The sequence below is a fragment of the Mustela lutreola genome, chromosome 9 (genome assembly GCF_030435805.1).
Source record: "Mustela lutreola isolate mMusLut2 chromosome 9, mMusLut2.pri, whole genome shotgun sequence".
Classification (NCBI taxonomy): Eukaryota; Metazoa; Chordata; class Mammalia; order Carnivora; family Mustelidae; genus Mustela; species Mustela lutreola.
The window spans coordinates 114,316,193-114,336,999 of NC_081298.1; the positions used below are offsets into that span (position 1 = coordinate 114,316,193).

At 39.2% G+C, this 20,807-nt stretch overlaps 1 protein-coding gene across 2 annotated transcripts in view; it reads left to right on the forward strand.

Annotated features, from left to right (window-relative positions):
• The first annotated feature begins 407 nt into the window (after window positions 1-407).
• Window positions 408-20,807, forward strand: part of SOS1 (SOS Ras/Rac guanine nucleotide exchange factor 1) — a 145,492-nt gene continuing 125,092 nt past the window's right edge. For both annotated transcript variants that reach the window (XM_059188529.1, XM_059188530.1), the window contains exon 1: window positions 408-605. In XM_059188529.1, coding sequence (XP_059044512.1) covers window positions 519-605 — 87 coding nt within the window. In that variant the 5' untranslated portion in view covers window positions 408-518. The remainder of the gene's footprint in view (window positions 606-20,807) is intronic.

A 20,807-nucleotide genomic window follows, 5' to 3' on the forward strand; every position in this document is an offset into this window, starting at 1 on the left:
GGGCCTTTCCCCTCCCCCGCTACACCCCGGCCCCGCTCCGCCCCGGGCCTCTCGCGTTTCGGGGTCCCCGCTGCGCGGAGCGGGCGCCGCAGCAGAAGCGTCCCTCCACACGCCCTCCCCCCCCCCAGCCGCCGGCTGTGCCGCTGGGCCAGGCCGGGCCCGGGAGCGTAGCCCCGGCGGGCGGCGGCCGCGGCTGAGGGCAGCCCGGGGCGGCGCCGGCGGGCCGGGGAGGGGTGGGGGGCCCGGCCCCGGGGTGGTGGTGCGGGATGCCGCCGCCGCCGCCTGCGGGCTGCGTTCGCTATCCACGGCTGGTACCCGTGTCGGGTGGGTGGCCGGGCGCGGGCCTCGCCCCTCAGCCCCCTCTCCAAGGCTAGCCCGGCCGCGCGGCGCCCCGAGGGGGCCGGGCCGTCCGGTGGGGCCGCGGCCCTGTTCGGTGCTGCGAGCTCGCCCTCTCGCGGCTCCCCGGCCCGGCCGCCGCCGCCGCCCCTCTCCCCGCCCAGAGGCGCCCCGGGGGCACCATGCAGGCGCAGCAGCTGCCGTACGAGTTTTTCAGCGAGGAGAACGCACCCAAGTGGCGGGGGCTGCTGGTGCCGGCGCTGAAAAAGGTGAGGAGCCCGCGGGACCCCGCTTCCCGGCTTGCAGCCCCTGCGAGGGCGCGGGGCCGGGAAAGGGCTGGGGAGGCGGGGCGCGCGCAGGGCCGTCTTTCTTCCCGGTCTCGCCGCCTCCCAGAAAGGACGGCGCACACTGAGAGGTTCCCCCACACTTCGCTGGCTCGGTGTTGACATTCACCCGGTGTGTGGGAAGGCCGCAGGGAGCCCGGCAGAGTTTGTCCGAATCATCCAACCTCTGAGAGGCTCATGTCCTGCCCCTGATTCCGAGACCAGAGTTGGAGGAGGCTCAGTTTTCAGTGGAGGTCAAAGCAGGCCACTTTTCCGCCTTCTCGGTCTTACCCTGAAGCTGCTGTCAGCCTCCGGTTTTAGGTGTCCAGTATGCTGGCTTTAGTGGGCTCGAGAATGCTCTAGCCATAACGCTTGCTTTAAGTAATTGCAGAGCTCGCTTGCCAGCAGGAACATGGCCTGCTTCGCTCGCCCTCTGTAATCACTCTTCATTCCCCTGAATTTCCCCACTACTCTGGTTAACAGGGGCGGGTGCACATGCCACTTTTTTGGTTTGGTTTGTTTGTTTGTTTGTTTTTGCCCCCTAGAGTTTGAGAATCTTGGTACTATCTTTTGTTGGTTTGAATTTTTAGCCATTCTGTGTTTCTTCACGTTTGCCACATTGTTACCTAAAGTTGTATACTCCATCATCTGGGCTTTTAAATGTTTTAGTACATTTAGGAAATACTGCTACATTTTAAAAGTTTCTAAAGCCGCACTGTGACTTAGTATATACATTAAAACGTCAGAAACTGGTGTGTGTGAATGAACATTAAAACGGTGTTTTTTGTTTCCCTTTTACCTTTTCTTGTAAATACAGAGATTGCTTTACTCTCGTAGTGTTTCTTAATCCCAATTTCTTGTTGCTCAAAGAATGTTTTATATTATTAGGCTCTATTTTTCCTTCTACCAAAAGTTGAGATTGTGGCATACCTTTTGTTCTAAACATTTGTACTTTTAAAAACTGTGCCTTAAAAGGTGCCTGATGTTTCCCAAAGGCCAGCAACTTTTACTTTCCCTTTTGCCCTCCTCTCCCCCACCCCCAAGATCCTTGGAGACTACAGTGGAAACTAGTGTGTTAGCAGGATTTGCTCTTTTTTTTTTTTTTTTTTGATAAAAGTTACTGACTTTTTTCCTTAAGTGTCTGAGTAAGTAACAAACATCTCTGTGATGTTGTTTTCTAAGAAGACCAAAGAGATGTCATCTTCCTTTTATACTTTATTCATTAGAAATCCCGTCAGGGCTCTCACTTTTTTTTTTTTTTTTTTTTTTTCACTTTTGCTTTACCTGCAAGCTTGGCATCTTAGCTGATAATAGGGGAGTAGGAGGTCTCAGTCATGTTACAAGCCTGGGAGTGATGGAGGTGGAGTGGAGTGGGGAAGAGAGAAAAATTGTTGAGAACATACAAAAGAACTCATAAAACACTATCAGTTTGGGGCTGTTTTGTTTACTAGCAAACAGCTCCTGTCCCAGGGAACCATCAAGATACTTTTAGTTGAGGGTAACTGTGAAGTGGTAGAAAGAGCATTGTAGGAGTTGGCAGACCAGGTCCAACTCTGCCACATTGGTGGCCCTTGCTGATATCTTTCCACAGAAGCATTTTGTTTGGCTGGCAGGGTGCTGTTTTACAGACTTTTAATGTAATTAGTTGCCAGTATTTAAAAGTGAGAGATGTCACATAAAATCCGAATTTTTGGTTTTTTTTGAAGAATGGGAAGATCTCTCCACATTGGGCAAGACAGTGAACTGCTGGAGCTGAGTGAAAGGCTTTCCTCTTCAGCTCAGGCGTCCATCTCCAGTTCACCACAGTCCCCGCCAGTCCTTGTGACCTATTTACATAAAACAGTTTAAACTTGAAACAGAGATGCCCATGCAGGACAGAAGTGCTGGGGGGAGGTGGAAGTGTACACAATGTAGCTGATAAGAAAGGTTCTTCCAATTCTTTTTTGAGATAGCCACTGATGAGGACTGGAAGGCACCTATGATGAGGTTGAAAATATATTGCATATCTAGATGTGCTCTTGTTCGCTCTCAGAACCTGCATTTTCAGCTGCCTGCTAGACATTCCATATGGACATCTCCTTATCTTGAACTCTTCCTTTAGACTTACTTTATTATTTGCAGATGTGCCCATCTTGTGTTGTTTTACCTGAGGTTCTGTCGTCATGTTACTCCCTTTACCTGAACTGCCCTTTGTCCGGCCTAACGCTGATTTGACCTCAGTGTTTTCTCAAATCCTCAGGGCTGAGTTGGATCGTTTTTATTTTCTTTTAGTCCCAAACCGTAGCACTTAACAATGAATTGTAAGTTCCTATTAACTTGTCTTCCCCATCCCTCAACTAGATTCGATGGTCCTTGAGAAAAGGAATAGTATTTTACCCTCTTTTCATCCTTTAGGCAGCAGTCCCTGACACCTACCTAGTAGCCACTTATGTTTGAATGAATGGGTGAAGTAATATCCCAACTAAAACCATCACCTGTCTCTGCCTCCACTGACCATTAAAAAAAAAAATTCCTCTTGATTAATGGCTTAATTATGTTATTTGGTTCAAAACTTTGGAGTCATCTCTGACTTCTCTCCTTTACATTACTGTCCATACCCCGGCAGAGCATATAACACAATAAACATAGATTTATTTCCCTTTGACATCTAATCTGTTACCTTCTACTCTGAGTCCTCTTTCCCAGACCACTGTATCAAAACAAAAATAAAAAGAGAACGATTGATGTATTTTGAGGGTGTAGGATGAAGTGCACAGTCCTTAGCGTGGATGATCTTGATCGGTGATCGGGCTTCAGCCTGCCTTTCTGACTGGATTGCCTACCATAATCTTTCATATTCTGTATGTCTCAGCCAGACTGGACAACTGCTTTTCCTGACTATGCTCAGAATGTCTCACTACATCAGTCTAAGTCCTGTCTTACCTATTGCACAAATATGTCATGCTTACTACAGACCAGGTAATGCCCTTGGCACTAGGGATTAAAAGGTAAATGACATCATCCAGAAATGACCAAGTTAGAACAGGGTGGAAAGTGGCAGAGGATGTGTTTGGAGAGGAATATGGTTTATAGAGAATTTCTTGAATGTTAAGCTAAAGAGTTTGAATTTTATCTTGAGGGGATGAAAGTCATTGAGGAATAGGTGAGTAACATCAGATTGGAATTTTAGAAAATTGACATTGGCCATAGAATAGAAATTGGATTGGAGAAAAATGACCTGAGGCAAGGAGAAAAGTTAGAAGGCTAGTTTAACAGTCCAGCCAAGAGATGATACGTGTTTGAATTAAGGGTGCATTTGAACTAGGATGGACATGTAGGGATGGATTTTGAGAGATGTTTAAAGGTAGAATTGGCAGGACTGAGTAACCCAGTGAGTGAGTAGGGCAAATGGTAAGTAAGAAGGCCGAAAGAGTCCTAAGTTTCTGGTTTGTATTGCCTTAATCAGGACAGAGAATGGAGGAGAAGCTGTTGAAGGTGAAGAGAGTGGCATAAAAGCATGAGCTTGGAACACGTTGATTTAAGTCCTTTTGCCTTATCCGAGTGGGCTTGTCAAGCTGGCAGTTGTGTTTTTGGTATCAGTCACTGCAGATTTGGGACTTCCAGGGGTGTAAGTAAAGCCTTAAGAATGAATGGATGAAGGCTTGGGGTACCTAAGTGTCTGACTCTTGGTTTCAGCTCAGGTTTTGATCTGATAATCATGAGATCGAGCCCCTTGACAGGCTCTAAGCTCAGTGCAGAGTGGGCTTGAGAGTCCTTGTCTCTTTCTACCTCTCCTCGCTCTTTCTCTCTCAAATAAATAAATAAAACTTCAAAAAAGCATAGATGAAGCCTTTATCCATACAAAGATTTATATAGGATATTTGTGGCAGCTGTATTCAGCAAAAAAAAAGAGAAAAAAAAATGGAAACAACCCAGTATCCATTAACAGATGAATGAATAAACAGATTGTGAAATAGCCATACATTGGAATACTACTTGGTGATAAAAAGGAATGAATTATTGATAACACTTAGCAGTGTGGCTAAATCTCAAAAATAAGCTGAATGAAAGCCAGGTCAAAAAAGAGTATATGCTGGATAATTACATAAAATTCTGGAAATTACAAACTAATCTACAGTGACAAAAAGGTCAGTAGTTGTTTTAGGAGAGGCTTTTATGTTCATTTCTTGATTGTGCTGATAGTTTCAGGGTAATATACATTGGTTAAAATTTAACAGATTGTACAACTCAGATATTTGCAACTTGTTGAACAAAAAAACCCCTGAGTTTGGAAAGATTAATTTGGTTAGAGAGTTTTGTGGGCTTTTTTAGAAAAAGATTTTATTTATTTATTTGACAGAAAGAGGGACAGAAAGAGAGGGGATACATGCAGGGGGAGTGGGAGAGAAAGAAGCAGGCTTTTGGCTGGGCAGGAGCCCGATGTGGGGATCAATCCCAGGACCCTGGGATCATGACCTGAGCCAGACGCTTAATTGAGCCAGCCAGGTGCCCCAAGAGAGTCTGCATTTTTAAACACTATGCTATGCTACCTCTAACAGAGATGAAGGCATACTTTTTTTCTGAGATGGGAGGGAAAGAGATAAAGATGGGTTTGTAGGTTGGGGAGCCGTGAGTTCATGTTGAAACAAGAGGTAAGATTCTTGACATAGAGTGAGGAAAGAGGTATGAGTAAGGAGTCTAAGAAGCATGGTCAAGTTTTGAAATTGCTGTTGTGGAGTGTGGAGAAGGAGCCAACTGGTGAATTAGAAAGGAATTGCTGAGCAGTCCTGAATGTGGAGATCATAAATTTGGAGTAGCATTCATTGGTCTGGTTGTGAGATTTCCTCCAGCAGCACTCGTCAGTTCAGGTAAAGGAGCACCGAAGAATTGGTTGCAGGTGGCTGCAGTAGGGACTCAGAGGGTACCAATATTTCAGGTGATAGGAGGTAAAGCTATAAGACAAGTAGCAGGTCACGGAAGTATATAAATGAAGGTTCCCATGGACTAGGAATCTTGGTGAGTTGGAAGAGGAGGGTAGTGAGAGCAGATAGGGCATTCTGATTGGAGAAGATAATTATACTTTAGGGTTTTAGGATTCCAGGAATGAGAGAAATAAGACAATTAGGAGCTCCAAAGTTGTGTATTGAATGATGGATCGGTGTATTATATATATGGATGATGGCGAAATCCACAAGGATTATGGCTTATGTTGTAGTGGAAAGGAAGACTCTGATCCAGCAGTGGTAATGAGGTGCAGAAATCACAGCAGTGAGGATGCTTCAGCGAAAGAATAAAAGTGACAATTGCTCCTGTTCCTCATAACGTGTTTTATATCACAACTGTGGGTAGAATAGGAAAAAACTTCTCACTTCATTTTAGAATATTTTTGTCTTATGATTAAGTTTTTTACCCAACATTTTATTATGAAAAGTTTCAAATATACAGAAGAGTTGAAAGAATTATACAGTAAGACACCCATATACCCATCACCTAGATTCTATAATTTTACATTTTACTATGCAAACATAGTAATGTGCAATTTTAATAATGTAAAATGTAAATGTTAATTTACATTTTGTTACATGCCTATCCATTCCTCACTCCATCCACAAATCCATCTTACATTTTGATGCATTTCAAAGTCAGTTACAAACATCAGTACACTTTACCCCCAAACACTTCATGTCATTAACTAGAGTTCAGTATTTGTTTGTAGTTCTTTTGTTTTTTAGGTAAAATCTGTGTGCAGTGGAATATACAAGTGTTAATTTTACCATTTAATGAGTTTTGACAAATACAACCCAAGCCTCTATCAAGATATCAGACATTACTATCACTCCTGAAATTTCCCTCATGTGCCTTGTCCATCAGTCCTTGCAAATGTTGTTCTGATCTTTTATCATCCTACCATAGATTAATCGTGACTATTTTAGAACATCATATTAATAGAATCATACAGCATATATTTTTGGTATGGCTTTGAAGTTGTGTTTATCAGAAATTCAGTCCTTTTTTTCTGTCATCGGACTGTATCAGAGTTTGTCAAGTGGTTAGATACCTGGAAGGTTTCCTGTTTGGGGCTATTATGAATAAAGTTTCCGTGAATGTTCTTATTATACAAGGTTTTTTTTTTTTTGGTAGGATTGTGTTTTTATTTCTCTTGGGTAAGTACCAGGAGAAATGGCTCATAAAGTGTCTGTTTAGTTTTATAAGAAACTGCCAGACCTTTTCTCAAAGTGTTTGTATCTTTTATATTTCCACCAACAACTCTCATAGTTCCCGTTGCTCCACATCTTTGCCAGTATTAAATATTACCAGTCTTTAATTGTAGCCACTGTGGTGGGTGTGTAGTGGTTGTGGCTTTAATTTACATTATCCTGGTGACTGATACTGAACACCTTTTCATGTTCTTATTGGCCATTTTTTTTTTTTTAAGATTTTATTTATTATTAGAGAGGAGGGAGAGAGAGCACGCGCACAAGCAGGGGGAGTGGCAGACAGAGGGAGAGGGAGAAGCAGGCTCCCCCAGAAGCAGGGAGTCCAATGCAGGGCTCGATCCTGGAACCATGGGATCATGACCTGGGATCATGACAAGTTGCTTAATCAACGGAGCCACCAGGGGCCCCTTTATTGGCCATTCTTATTTCCTTTGGACAGGCTGCATAAATCTGTTGCCCATTTTAAATTTTGAGTTCTTTTTAGTACTGAGTTGTAAAAGTTCTTTATATATCCTGGATAACTATTTTATCAAAAAAAATTCATGAATATTTTCTTCTATCCTTTGGTTTGTCTATTCATTTTCCTAATGATGTTCTGTGTTTAAAGAACCCCTTGCTTGCCACTAAGTCATGAAGATAATTCTAATGTTGTTTTCTAAAAACTTTATATAAGTTTAGCTTTTACATAATCTGTGGACCATTTCAGATTAATTATTGTTTAAAATGTAAAGTGGGAATTGAGGTTCATTTTTTTATGCTGATTATCTAGTTATTACAGAACTGTATGTTGAGATTTTTCTTTCCCTGTTGGACTGATATTTTTGTGAAAATTAAATGAATATATATCATATATTTATGTAAATATATATTCAAACATTTGCATTCTATCCCATTGATCAGTTTATCTTTACATCAGTTCACGTTCACACTGTTGGTTATTTGTTGATTTATAGTAAGTCTTGAAGTTAATGTAAATCCTCCAATTCTCTTCTTTTAAAAATACTTTTTTAGTGTATCTCGATTTGGATTTCACTATAAATTTTGAACTGTCTTATCAGTTTGTACCAAAATATCTTGGTGAGATTTTGGTTGTGATTGCTTTGTATCTATAGATTGATCACTAGGGAGAATTGGCAACAATACTAAATCTTTGGGTCCACAAACATGGTATATCTCTCCATTTATTTAGACTTTTTCTTTTTTTTTTTAAAGATTTTATTTGTAAAGAGAGCACAAGCATGAGCTGGGGACAGGGCAGAGGGAGAGGGAGAAGCAGACTCCCTGCTGTGTAGAAAGCCAGGCCAGCTAGCTTGATCCCAGAACTCTGGGATCATGACCAGAGTCAAAGGCAGGCGCTTAATCAACTGAGCCACCCAGGCGCCCCAAGACTTTTTAATTTCTGTCGGCAACACTTTGTAGTTTTCAGTGTAGAAGTCTTACATGTCTTTGGTGAAGTTTAACCATAAATGCTTTGTATTTTGATGCTATTGTAAATTGTTATAGTTTTCTTTTTTAAGATTTTAGTTATTTATTTTGAGAGAGAGCACACATGGGAGCATGGTGCGGGGCAGAGGGAGGGGAAGAGGGAGAGAAGCAGACTCCCCATTGAGTGGGGAGCTCGATGAGATCATGACCTGAGCCAAAGTCAAGAGCGCAGTGCTCAACCAACTGAGCCACCCACGTGCCCCTAGAATTTTATTTTCTAATTGTTAGTCACAAATATGCAAACATAAAGCTGCTTTTCATATGTTGTTCTCATATCCTTTGATTTTGCTGGTAGTTGTGGATTCCACAGAATTTTCTGTGTAATTATGGCATCTGTAACGACAGACCATCTGATATTTATTTTTATTTTACTGGCTAGGACCTCCACCAACCTAATGTTGAATGGAAGTAGTGAGTATGGTTATCTGTTTTTATAGCTAAGTTTTACAGCTGAGGAAATGGATCCTTAGAGAGATAGACTGCTCAAGGTCTTATAACTAATAAGAAATAGAATCAGAATTTGAACCCGAGTCTGTCTGGCTTCAAAAAATAACTCTTTCTACTGTACTGTATTGCTTCCTTTGAGTAGGCAGTATAATATAGTACTGTGGTGTTTTAACTGTTTTGCACCTTGGATTTTACGAAAGAAGTGCCTTAGGATAAAGGAGGCTGAATGAAGAGGGCTTTGAAACCAATGCTTTAAGCTGAGAAGTTTAGCCCTTTTACATATTAGGGTTCTGCATAGGATTACCTTAGGAAAAAAAAAGGTTCTGCTGCATAAAAAAGTGACTTTTAAGGGTGCTAGTTAATGGAAAGCTAGTGTAGACCACAAAGGAAGGGACTGAGAAGTCAAAGTCTTGGGGTGGCAATAGGAAGATTCGAGACTATCTTGTGTGTGTATGTGTGTGTGTTCTCTATGATAGAGAACACGCATGTGTGCAAGCAGAGGGAGCAGCAGAGGCAGAGGGAGAAGCAGGCTCCCTCTGAGAAGGGAGCGCAATGCAGGATTCTATCCCAGGACCCCAGGACCATGACCTGAGCCGAAGGCAGACGCTTAACCGACTCAGCCACCCAGGCGCTATCCTGTGTGTTTATGTTTGGGAGTGACAGAAGTGATGTTTTAAGCGGAAGTGGGAGTTAGCCAGGTGAGGATGAGGAGGAAGAGTTAAATGATTTGTGGTGGCTTGGAGTGCAAGAGGAGCTCAGCATTTTAGAAGTCCTGAGTAGCTGGAGTCTGGAGCATGGGGATAGATCTTAGTATCTTTTCAAAAAGATTTTATTTATTTTAGAGAGAGAGTGTGCACACTCAAGCAGTTGGGGGAAGGGACAGAGGGAGAACGAGAGACAGAATCTCAACTAGACTCCCCACTAGCATGGCGCCTGATATCGGGCTCAATCTCAGGACCCTGGGATCATGACCTGAACTGAAACCAAGAGTCGGAGGCTTAACCAACTGAGCCACCCAGGTGCCCCCAGTTAATGAATTTTGAAGGCTCACCGGCTGCTCTGCGGAGCACAAGTTAAATGGTAGTAGAACTGTAGTCAGGAAGTCCAGATGTAGTCAGGAAGTCCAGATGTAGTCAGGAAGATGAATTGATGGTGGTTTTGACTAGGGCAACAGCTGTGGGGATGGGGAAAATTAGATTTTAGATGTAGAGGTAGACTGATGATTGAATGACAAACTAGTGAGAGGGAGGAGTCAAGACTTATTCCTCGCTTTCTGGCTTAGAGGTCTTGGTAGGAATGGGATGAAAAAGGACATGCTGGGAGAGGAGCATGTTAGGAGGAGAACTAAGAAGGCTTCGGTACTCTGGGACTGAGAAAGTGTGAGAGGATTGTGTTAGGAAGGGTTTACACTTTGGGGGTAGCCAAGTATGGCAAGCATGGAAAGTGTCTTTGTTGGACTGTCCTCAGGAATTACAGGCAGGTAACAACCTGAAGGCTCTGATAATGTCTTTCAAATGACACTTCAAATACCATCTTTTCCATCAAAGCTTCCTACTACAGCTCCATCCCCCAAGTAGAATGAATCTCTTAATTCACTTAGTACTTTAGACTTCAGTTGTACTATGACAGTCTGTCCTTCAAAGTTGGGATCTGTAGCTTCGCTCTTTCTCTCTATTGAGAATTACCTGAGGTTAAGAATAGGGCCTTATATTCCGTATAGCGTATTTCTTACCTATAGCAGTTGCTAAGGACGCATTTGTTGAATTGTGTGTGGTTCTGAGTATCCCCTTGAGTTGGGGGTCAGTCAAGATCTTCAACTTCAAAGGGCATTGGAATTGCCATGTTTAGTATATACCATTTTAGCAAATAGGTAAGCAAATACTGTATTTTTAGAAATAATTCATGACTAGTTGTTTGTTTAAGTAGTGCTCGAACTCACAACCCTGAGATCAAGACCTGGGGTGAGATCAAGAGTCGGACGCTTAACCAGCTGAGTCACCCAGGTGCCCCGAAATGGCAGGATTTTTTTTATTAGTGTGTACTGCAAGGGAGAAGCAGATGCCAAGATGGGATTGGATGTGCAAGACATTTATTAAAAATGCTTGCGAGAGAAAATGGGGAAGGAGTCAGGGAATGTCTTTAGACTGTGATGCAAGTCTGACTCCAAGTGAGGGAGAGAGGGAAGGGAGGAAGGAACTTGGGGTGAAAGCGTCTTACACTGCAGTGCAGTCCTAAGGAAGGAAAGTTCACCAAGGCCTCAGGAAGTTCTTGAGTGAAAGTTGCTTGTCACAGGAATTCCTCATCTCCTGGGAATAGGCCTGCTTCAGTGTGCCTGCCTGCTCAGTCGCTGCCACTGAGAAGGGCGGCCTCTGCAGGAGCTCGGGGATGGATTTCAGAGCGCAGCCGCTGGAGTCTCCGTCCCTTGCCTTCCCGTAGTCAGTGATCTGAGAGGCTCATAGCCAGCCGGGGTTGCCTCTGTGGCCGTCCATTGCTTGATGCGGAATAATTCAGTTACAGTCTTCCCCCACTTAAATTGGGTTCTTTGTTTCCCCCAAGTCCCTTATGCTTTAAAGAAAGATATCTTAGGGTAAGTTCTGAAAGTCAGAACTTAATTATTGTTGGTATTAATAGTGCATAGTTTGTTTTCATAGCTGTCAAGCAAAGTTTGCATTTCACATTCAAGTTTATTTCATAATTAAACCTTTAATGTACAAAACCACAAACAAAGCAGTAAAGGCAAAAGAAAACAATGCAAATGATACCCTTATTACTACTATATGAACTAGTGAACCAGGAGCACTTTGGCACTACCTTGAGTAGTCCAGCCATCCAGCCACAAAGATGACTGCTTATTGATTTTCCTTTCCAGGCTTGGGCTGCCTCAGAAACACAAATTAGTACAAATCAGTACAAGAAATTCCTCATAAAGTCAAATTCTGGTAACTTCCCATTGAGGATAGGAATATACATAGGAGAAAAGTAATTTCAAGTTTTGGTTTTATGGACTCTGAATTACTTACATATTATTTTTTAAAATAGGTATTTTAAAAGTGTAACAGGAAGATGATTGTGAAAAAAGTTCTTTGGGGGCGCCTAAGTGGCTCAGTGGGTTAAAGCCTCTGCCTTCGGCTCCGGTCATGATCTCAGGGTCCTGGGATTGAGCCCCGCATCCGGCTCTCTGCTCAGCAGGGAGCCTGCTTCCCCCTCTCTCTCTGCCTGCCTCTCTGCCTACTTGTGATCTCTCTCTCTCTCTGTCAAATAAATAAGTAAAATCTTTAAAAAAAAGTTTCTTTTATGTTGCTTTCCTGCTGATTGTGACTGGTTTGGTTTTATTCACTAAATTTGTTGAGCACTTATTGTCTGGCAAGCATTATGGATATGCAATTCAAAATAAAACAGTTTTTCTATTATATATTTTCATATGTTTTCATATATTTTCAAATGTTTATATGAAACTTGTATCTGGTGATAAAACAAAGTCTGTAATCTGCCCCTATATGTTAAAGCATCCCAACTGCAAATGAGATTATATTTAGTATGTGGAAAGGAGTTTGCCTCTTCACGGTTCAAAATAAATATACATCTTGAGATAAGAAGAAAAGTTGAGTTTTTTGTTAACAGAGACTTTTTGTAATAAGCTAATAATTCTAGTTATTCTTTTATAATGCCCAAAATAAACGTTTCCCTTTCTATGTAGATAAGACTCATTTTCCATTTTACTTATAATAAATCATTTGCAAGTAAATTGATTTCTGTGTATGGCTAAATAATTCGTAACGGGATTCACTTACTGATAATTATATTCACACCTGTTTTGGTTAAGGACTTTGGTAGAATTCTGATTTTTGTACATACATTTAACAACTCTTTTTCTTAATTTTAAATATATATAACATAAAATTAGCCATTTTAGCTGTTTTTAAGTGTATAACTCAGTGCCAATAACTACATTCATAGTGTTGTGCAACAGTCACCACTATCTATTTCTAAAACTTTTTCATCACCCCAAACAGAAACTCTGTACAAATTAAGCAATAACTCTCCACTTCCCTCTCCCTCGGCCCCTGGTAACCTCTAATCCACTTTCTGCCTCTAAATTTGCCTATTCTAAATATTTCATGTAAGTGGAATCATAGAAGATTTGTCCTTTTGTGTCTGACTTAATTCACAGTATGTTTTCAAGGTTCATTCCTATTGTAGCATGTATCAGAATTTTAAAAATTTTAAAAATTGCTATCTTAGTTGGTGTGACCTGGTATCTCATTGTGCTTTTGGTTTGTATTTTCCTAATGATTAATGATATTGAGCATATTCACATGCTTATTGGCCATTTCTGTATCTTGTTTATAGAAAATGTTTATTCACATCCATTGCCCATTTAAAAAATTAGATTATTTGTATTTTTGTAAGTTTTAGTAAATCATTATGTGTTCTTTTTTTTTTTTTTTCCTGAAGTAGGCCCCATGCTGGGCTTGATCCCTGAGATCAGGCGCTGAGCAGCAGTCAGACATCTAACCTACAGAGCCACCCCGGCGCCCCTATATGTTCTTGATATTAGACCCATTCAAACCCAACCATTTGTTTTATTCAGTTTCTTGATAATGTCCTTCCTCAAAAGTTAATTTTTAAAAAGATTTTGTTTATTTATTTGACAGAGACACATCTTATATGATTCCACTTACATGGAACACAAGCAGGGGGAGTGGAAGAGGGAGAAACAGGCTTCCCATGGAGCAGGAAGCCTGATGTGGGGCTCAATCCCAGGACCCTGGGATCATAACCTGAGCCTAAGGCAGACGCTCAGTGACTGAGCCACCCAAGTGCCCCACAAAAATTAATTTTGATGAAGTTCAGTTATTTTTTCTTTCAGTGTTCATGCTTTTAATGCATGTCTAAAATTTTTTAAATTAATTTTTAAAAAATAAACATATAATATATTTTTATCCCCAGGGGTACAGGTCTGTGAATCGCCAGGTTTACACACTTTGCAGCACTCACCATAGCACATACCCTCCCCAATGTCCATAACCCCACCCCCCTCTCCTGACCCCCCTCCCCCCAGCAACCCTCAGTTTGTTTTGTGAGATTAAGAGTCACTTATGGTTTTTCTCCCTCCTGATCCCATCTTGCTTCATTTATTCCTTTCCTACCCCCCAAACCCCCCATGTTGCATCTCCACTTCCTCATATCAGGGAGATCATATGATAGTTGTCTTTCTCCGATTGACTTATTTCACTAAGCATGATACCCTCTAGTTCCAACCATGTCATCACAAATGGCAAGATTTCGTTTCTTTTGATGGCTGCATAGTATTCCATTTTGTGTGTGTGTGTATACACCACATCTTCTTTAGCCATTCATCTGTTGAGGGACATCTAGGCTCTTTCCATAGTTTGGCAATTGTAGACATTGCTGCTATAAATATTCGGGTGCACGTGCCCCTTCAGATCACTACGTTTGTATTTTTTTAGGGTAAATACCCAGTAGTGCAACTGCTGGGTCATAGGGTAGCTCTATTTTCAACTTCTTGAGGAACCTCCATGCTGTTTTCCAGAGTGGTTGCACCAGCTTGCATCCCCACCAACCATGTAGGAGAGTTCCCCTCTCTGCATCCTCGCCAGCATCTGTCATTTCCTGACTTGTTAATTTTAGCCATTCTGACTTGTGTGAGGTGGTATCTCATTGTGGTTTTGATTTGTATTTCCCTGATGCCGAGTGATGTGAAGTACTTTTTCATGTGTCTGTCTGGATGTCTTCTCTGCAGAAATGTCTGTTCATATCCTCTGCCCATTTCTTGATTGGATTATTTATTCTTTGGGTGTTGAGTTTCTTTCTTTCTTTCTTTTTTTTTTTTTTTTATAATTCCTTGAGGTATAAAGTTAGGTTGTTTATTTGAGACTTTCTTCTTTCTTGAGGTAGGCATTTATTGCTATGAACTAATGTCCCAAAACTGCTTTTGCTGCACTTCACAAATTTGTTGTTATATTTTCATTTTCAGTTGTCTTAAATAATTTTGGGGGTTCTCTTTTATTTCTTCTTTGACCCATTGGTAGTTCAATAGCATGGTGTTTGAACTCCACGTGTTTGTGAATTTTCCAGCTTTCTTCATGTAATTTCCAGTTTCAGATCATTATGATTGGGAAAGATGCTTGATAAGATGTCAGTCCTCTTAGATTTAGTAAGACTTATTTTGTGACCTAATGTATGATCCTGGAAAATGTTCCAGGTACACTTTGAGAAGAATGTATATTCTCTTGCTTTTGGATGGAATGTTTTATATATAAGAGCAGTGGTTTAACATGTCATTCAAGGCCGAGGTTTTCTTCTATATTTTCTATCTGGATGATAGATAATTGATACAAGTAGGGTATTAAAATCCCCTACTATTGTCATATTAGTGTTTCTTTAAGTCTGTTAATTTTTGCCTTATATATTTATGTGGTGCTCTGTTGTGTGCATAAATATTTGTAAATGTTATATCCTCTTGTTGGATTGACCCTTTTATTATCATGTAATATTCATCTTTTATTTTGGATTTTCTTTTATGATAAACACGTGTGTTTGTAAAATATATGTGCATATATATTTTTTCTTGTTGGTTTTCTTTTCCTTTGTTTCTTTGTTTAAAAAAAAATTTTTTTTTTTAAATTTTTGTATACCCTCTTTTGCATCCTTGTCTTCGTCTCCCTTTAAATGTATTTGGGAGAGCATAACATTTAAGATGAGCCTCATTCTTTGGCTGCATTCTATTGTTTGGTTATACTGTAATTTATTTAATTTATTTAACTAGTCTGAGAAACAAAACATTGTTTTGTACTGTAAACACCATTTCAGTGAAAACTTGTATATACATGTCATCATTAGTATGTGAACTCTTCATGTCTTTTGCTCATTTTCTCATTGAAATTGTTTGCTCTTTTACTGTAGAGTTTGAGAGTCTATATATATAGATAGATAGATACACATATCTATATATATATATAGGTACTAATTCTTTGTTGGATATGTGGTTTATACATATTTTGTCCCACTCCTTAGCTTGTCTTTCATCCACTTAACAATGTCTTTTTCAGAGCAAAAGTTTTAAATTTTGATGAAGTGCAGTTTATCAGTCTTCTACTTTATAGAGTGGTGTCAAGTCTAAGTATTCTTTGCCTATTAATGGATCCTGAAAATTTTGTCCTATATTTTTTCTTGAAAGTTTTTTATTTTTATATTTTACATGTAAATCTTTGCTATATTTTGAGTTATGTTTGCATAAATTGAGAGATTTAAGTTGAAGTTTTTTTTTTCCCCCCTATGGATGTTCAGTTGCTTTAGCACAATTTGTTAGAAAGGCAGTCTCTCTTCCATTGAGTTTTTTTGGCACTTTCTTCACAGATTAATTGGGCATATTTCTGTGGGCCTATTTCTAGGTTCTCTATTCTGTTCCGTTTCTCTCTCTCTGCAGCACTACACAATTTTTATTGCTGTAGCTGTATAATAAGTCTTAAATTGGGTAGAATAATTTTTCCCATTTCATTCTTTTCCAATATTATTTTGTTGCCCTTTTCATATAAATTTTAGAATAATCTTTTGATATGTATAAAAAAATCTCACTGGGATATTGATAGGAGTTATGTTAAGCTTATACATTAATTTAAGGGGGTGGAAGAATTGACTTTCTCACTGTGTTGAGTCTCCCATTCCATGAACATAGACTGTATGTCCATTGTTTAGAGCTTTGATTTCTTTTATCAACATTGTGTTGTTTCCAGCATACAAGTCCTTGTACCTGTTTTCTTACATTTGCACTGAAGTTGTTTTGGTGTGTGGGTTATTTTTAATTTAATTTAATTTGTTTAGAATGCTTGTGTTCATTGCCACTGTATTAAAATATGGTTGATTTTTGTATGTTGATCTTATATTCTGTGTCCTTAGTAAATTCACTTATTTTTTCTAAGGATTCCCTTTTTTGGTTATTTTTGCAGGTTTTTTGTTTTTGGGTTGTTTTTTTTTTTTAAAGATTCTTTGGAATTTTCTACTTAGATAATTATGTCATTGGCAAATAAGGACGGTTTTATTTTTTCCTTTCAAATTTGTTTGTGTTTTATTTCCTTTTCTTGTCTATTGCACTGGCAAGAAATTCCAGCACTATGTTCAGTATGTTGATAGTGGATAGTCTTGTCTCCCCATCTCCCAATTTTAGGGGGGAACCATTCAGTCTTTCACTGTCAAGCATATGTTAACTGTAGATTTATTGTAGATTGTCTTTATCAAGTTGAGGTAGTCCTTTTATTCCTGTTTTTTTCGGAGAGGTATGGTTTCCACCCCTCACCCGCCCATGAATGGGTTTTGAGGTTTGTCACATGCTTTCTCTACCTCAGTTAATGTGATCATGTGGATTTTTTTCTTTAGCTTTTTAATGTGGTGGATTACATTGATTAGTTTTAGAATATTGATCCAGACCTGTGTATCTGTAATAAATTTGACTTGGTCATGGTGTGTAATAATTATTCTGTGTCTATTGCTGAATTTCATTTGCTAATATTTTGTTAAGGATCTATAATTATAACTATAGTTTTCCTTTTGGTACTGTTTTTGTCTAGTTTTGGTATCAGAGTAATACTAGCTTAATAGAATGAATATGAAAGTGTTTCAATTCTGTTTTCTAGATGAGAATAACACCAGTTGATGTTAATTTTCTTTTTAAGTTTGCAGTAAATTTCAATGAAACCATTTAGGCCTGAAGACTTTTTTTTTAGAGTGTTTTAAAATTACAAATTCAACTTATTTAGTAGATATGTGTCTATGAAAATTTTTTCATATGGGTAAGTTATGGTAGGTTTTTTTGTTTTTTGAAAAATTGGTCCATTTCTTCTGAATTGTCAACTTAAGTCTGAATAGTTGTTCCTGGTTTTCCCTTACCATATTTCTCTTTTATAGTCTGTAGCACTATCCATGTTTCACTTCTGATTTAGTCCCAATATTTGTAATATGTGTCTTGTCTTTTCCCTTTGTTAGTATTACTAGATGTTTGTCAATTTTTTATTTCCCAGGCTGCCTGGGTGGCACATTTGGTTAAATGTCTCACTCTTGGTGTTGGCTCAGGTCGTGATCTCAGGCTCCTGGGATTGAGCTCCACATTGAGTCTCCATAAGACTCTCTCTCCCTCTCCTTTCACCCCCCCCCCCCCCCAACAACACGTGCTCTCTTATGCTGTCTTTCTGAAATAAATCTTAAAAAAAAGAAAGAACAGCAGTTTCATAGATTTTTTTTCTCTTATTTTTTTCCTGTTTCCAATTTGATTGGTTTCTGCTCTTTATTATTTCTTTCCTTCCTTTTGGTTTGCTTTTAGTTTGCTTTTCTTTTCTGGGGTTCTTGAGGTAAGAACTTAGATGATTGATTTGAGGCTTTCCCTCTTTTCTAATATGCTACAAATTTCCTTCCCAACATTGTTTTACCAGTGCCCCACTAAATCCTAATATGCTGTGTTTTTATTTTCTTGGCATATACATGTATGTATACATTTCGTATGTGAGTATGTATGTATGTATGTATGTATATAAATTCCCTTGAGACTTGCTCTTTGCTCCTTCACCTCATAGTGAAGATAAAATTTAGATAAAATTGTTTAGTTTATTTAGATAAAATTTTAGTTTATTTAGATAAAATTGTTTAGTTTCCACATGTTTGGAGATTTTTCTGTTATCTATTACTAATTTCTAGTTTGATTTTTACTGTGGTTAAAGAGTATATTCTGTATGATTTCATTTCTTTCAAAATTGTTCAGGTGTGTTTGCAGTCCTAGATATATTCTTTTTTTTTTTTAAAATGTTACTTACACACTTGAAAAATTGTGTATTCCACTGTTGTATGGAATGTTTTATAAATGTCAATTAGTTCTTGTTGGTTGAGGATTTTGTTTTTCTTTTTTAAATTCTTGGTGATTTCTGTCTAGTTGTTTTATTAATTGTTTAGAGAGGGATGTTGGGTTGTCCAGGCTATAATTTTGGATTTGTTTCTGTATTCTTTCAGTTTTTCTTCACATATTTTGGAATTCTGGTTGGTGGATACACTTTCAGGATTGCTGTAGCTTCTTTTTTTTTTTTTTTTTAAAGATTTTATTTATTTATTTGACAGACAGAGATCACAAGTAGGCAGAGAGGCAGGCAGAGAGAGAGAGAGAGAGAGAGAGGCAAGCAGGCTTCCTGCGGAGCAGGGAGCCCGATGCAGGGCTCGATCCCAGGACCCCGAGATCATGACCTGAGCCGAAGGCAGCAGCCCAAACCACTGAGCCACCCAGGTGCCCCAGCTGTAGCTTCTTTTAAGATTTTATTTATTTATTTGACAGACAGAGATCACAAGGAGGCAGAGAGGCAGACAGAGAGAGAGGGGGAAGCAGGCTCAATGTGGGGCTTGATTCCAGGACCCTCGGATCATGACCTGAGCTGAAGGCAGAGGCTTTAATCCACTGAGCCACCCAGGTGCCCCAGGATTGCTGTAGCTTCTTGATGGGTTGACCTTTTTATGGTTATGTAATGTCCCTCTCTGTCTTGGATAAATTTCTTTGATTTGAAGTTGCTTTATCTGATATTAATATCGCTACTCCTGCTTTCCTTTGATGAATGTTTGTATAATACATATTTTTATGTCCTGCCACTTACGTCATTATATTAAAAGTCAGTATCATGTAGATAGCGCATAGTTGGGTCATGTCTTTTAATACACTCTGCAACATCTGCTTTTAATTGGCATGTTTTGACCATTTTTAAGCAGTGTAATTATTGCTATGTTACAGCTTACGCCTGTCATTTTAGTTATTGTCCTCTTTGTTCCACTTTTTGTTTCTGTTTTCTTTTTCCTACCTTAACTGCAGGTTGCTTGAACATTTATTAGAATTCCATTTTGATTTATTTATAGTGTTTTTGAGTATCTCTTTGTATGGTTTTTAAGTGGTGGTTCTATGTATTAACTTATATATACATGTGTACTGTAGTGTATTGATGTCATTTCATCAGTTTGATTGAAATATAAAGAAAATCTTATTTATTTGCTTCTGCTTATGGTTGTCTTAATATTTCTTCAACATACATTTAGAACCACAGGAGAGAGTATTATAATTTTGCTTTAACCACCAAACATAATTATAAAGGTCAGAGGGGAAAGAAATCCTATTATATTTACCCTATTATTTTCTCATGGTTTCCTTTTTTTCCTGATATTCTGAAGTTCCTTTTCTTGTTTTCTTTCTTTTTAGACAACTTCCTTTAGCCATTCTTTTAGGTTAGGCCTGCCAGCAACGTATTTTCTTAATTTTGCTTCAATTGTCTTAATTTCCTCTGTCTTCCAGAATGTATTTTTAGTGGGTATAGTAATCTGGATTGATAACTCTTTTTGCTCTGCACCTAAAAAATACTATGTTGCATACTTCTGACCTCCATAGTTTTTGATGAAAAATTTGTTGTCATTGTATTTTTTTTTTTTTTAATGTAGGTAAGGTGTTGTTTTTCTCTGGCTGCATTTATGCCAGTCTGTTTAGAAATTCTACCTTGTATTTGCTTATGGGTTTTTTGTTTTAGTTGTTTTTTTTGTTTGCTTTTTTTTTTGGGGAAAAATAATTTTTTTCCCAACTGAAGTTGTATGTGTTTTGTATTGTGTTTGTCTTGAAATAAAAGTAATGGGGGAAGTTTTAGTAAAATTATTTTGTAATGAAACTGCTTTTTATTTTTATTTTTTACACTAGATGGTATTTTTAAAAAAAGATTTTTATTTACTTATTTGACAGACAGAGATCACAAGTAGGCAGAGAGGCAGGCAGAGAGAGAGGGGGAAGCAGATCCCCGCTGATCAGAGAGCCCGATGTGGGGTTCCATCCCAGGACCCCGGGATCATGACCTGAGCCGAAGTCAGAGGCCGATCCCACTGAACCACCAGGCGCCCCTATGAGATACATGTATTACTGTGCTCTTTGAAAACTGCTGTCTGTGTGCTGCTGATCTTTAAAAGCAAAAAGAAATTAGTGGAGTATTTTATGAAA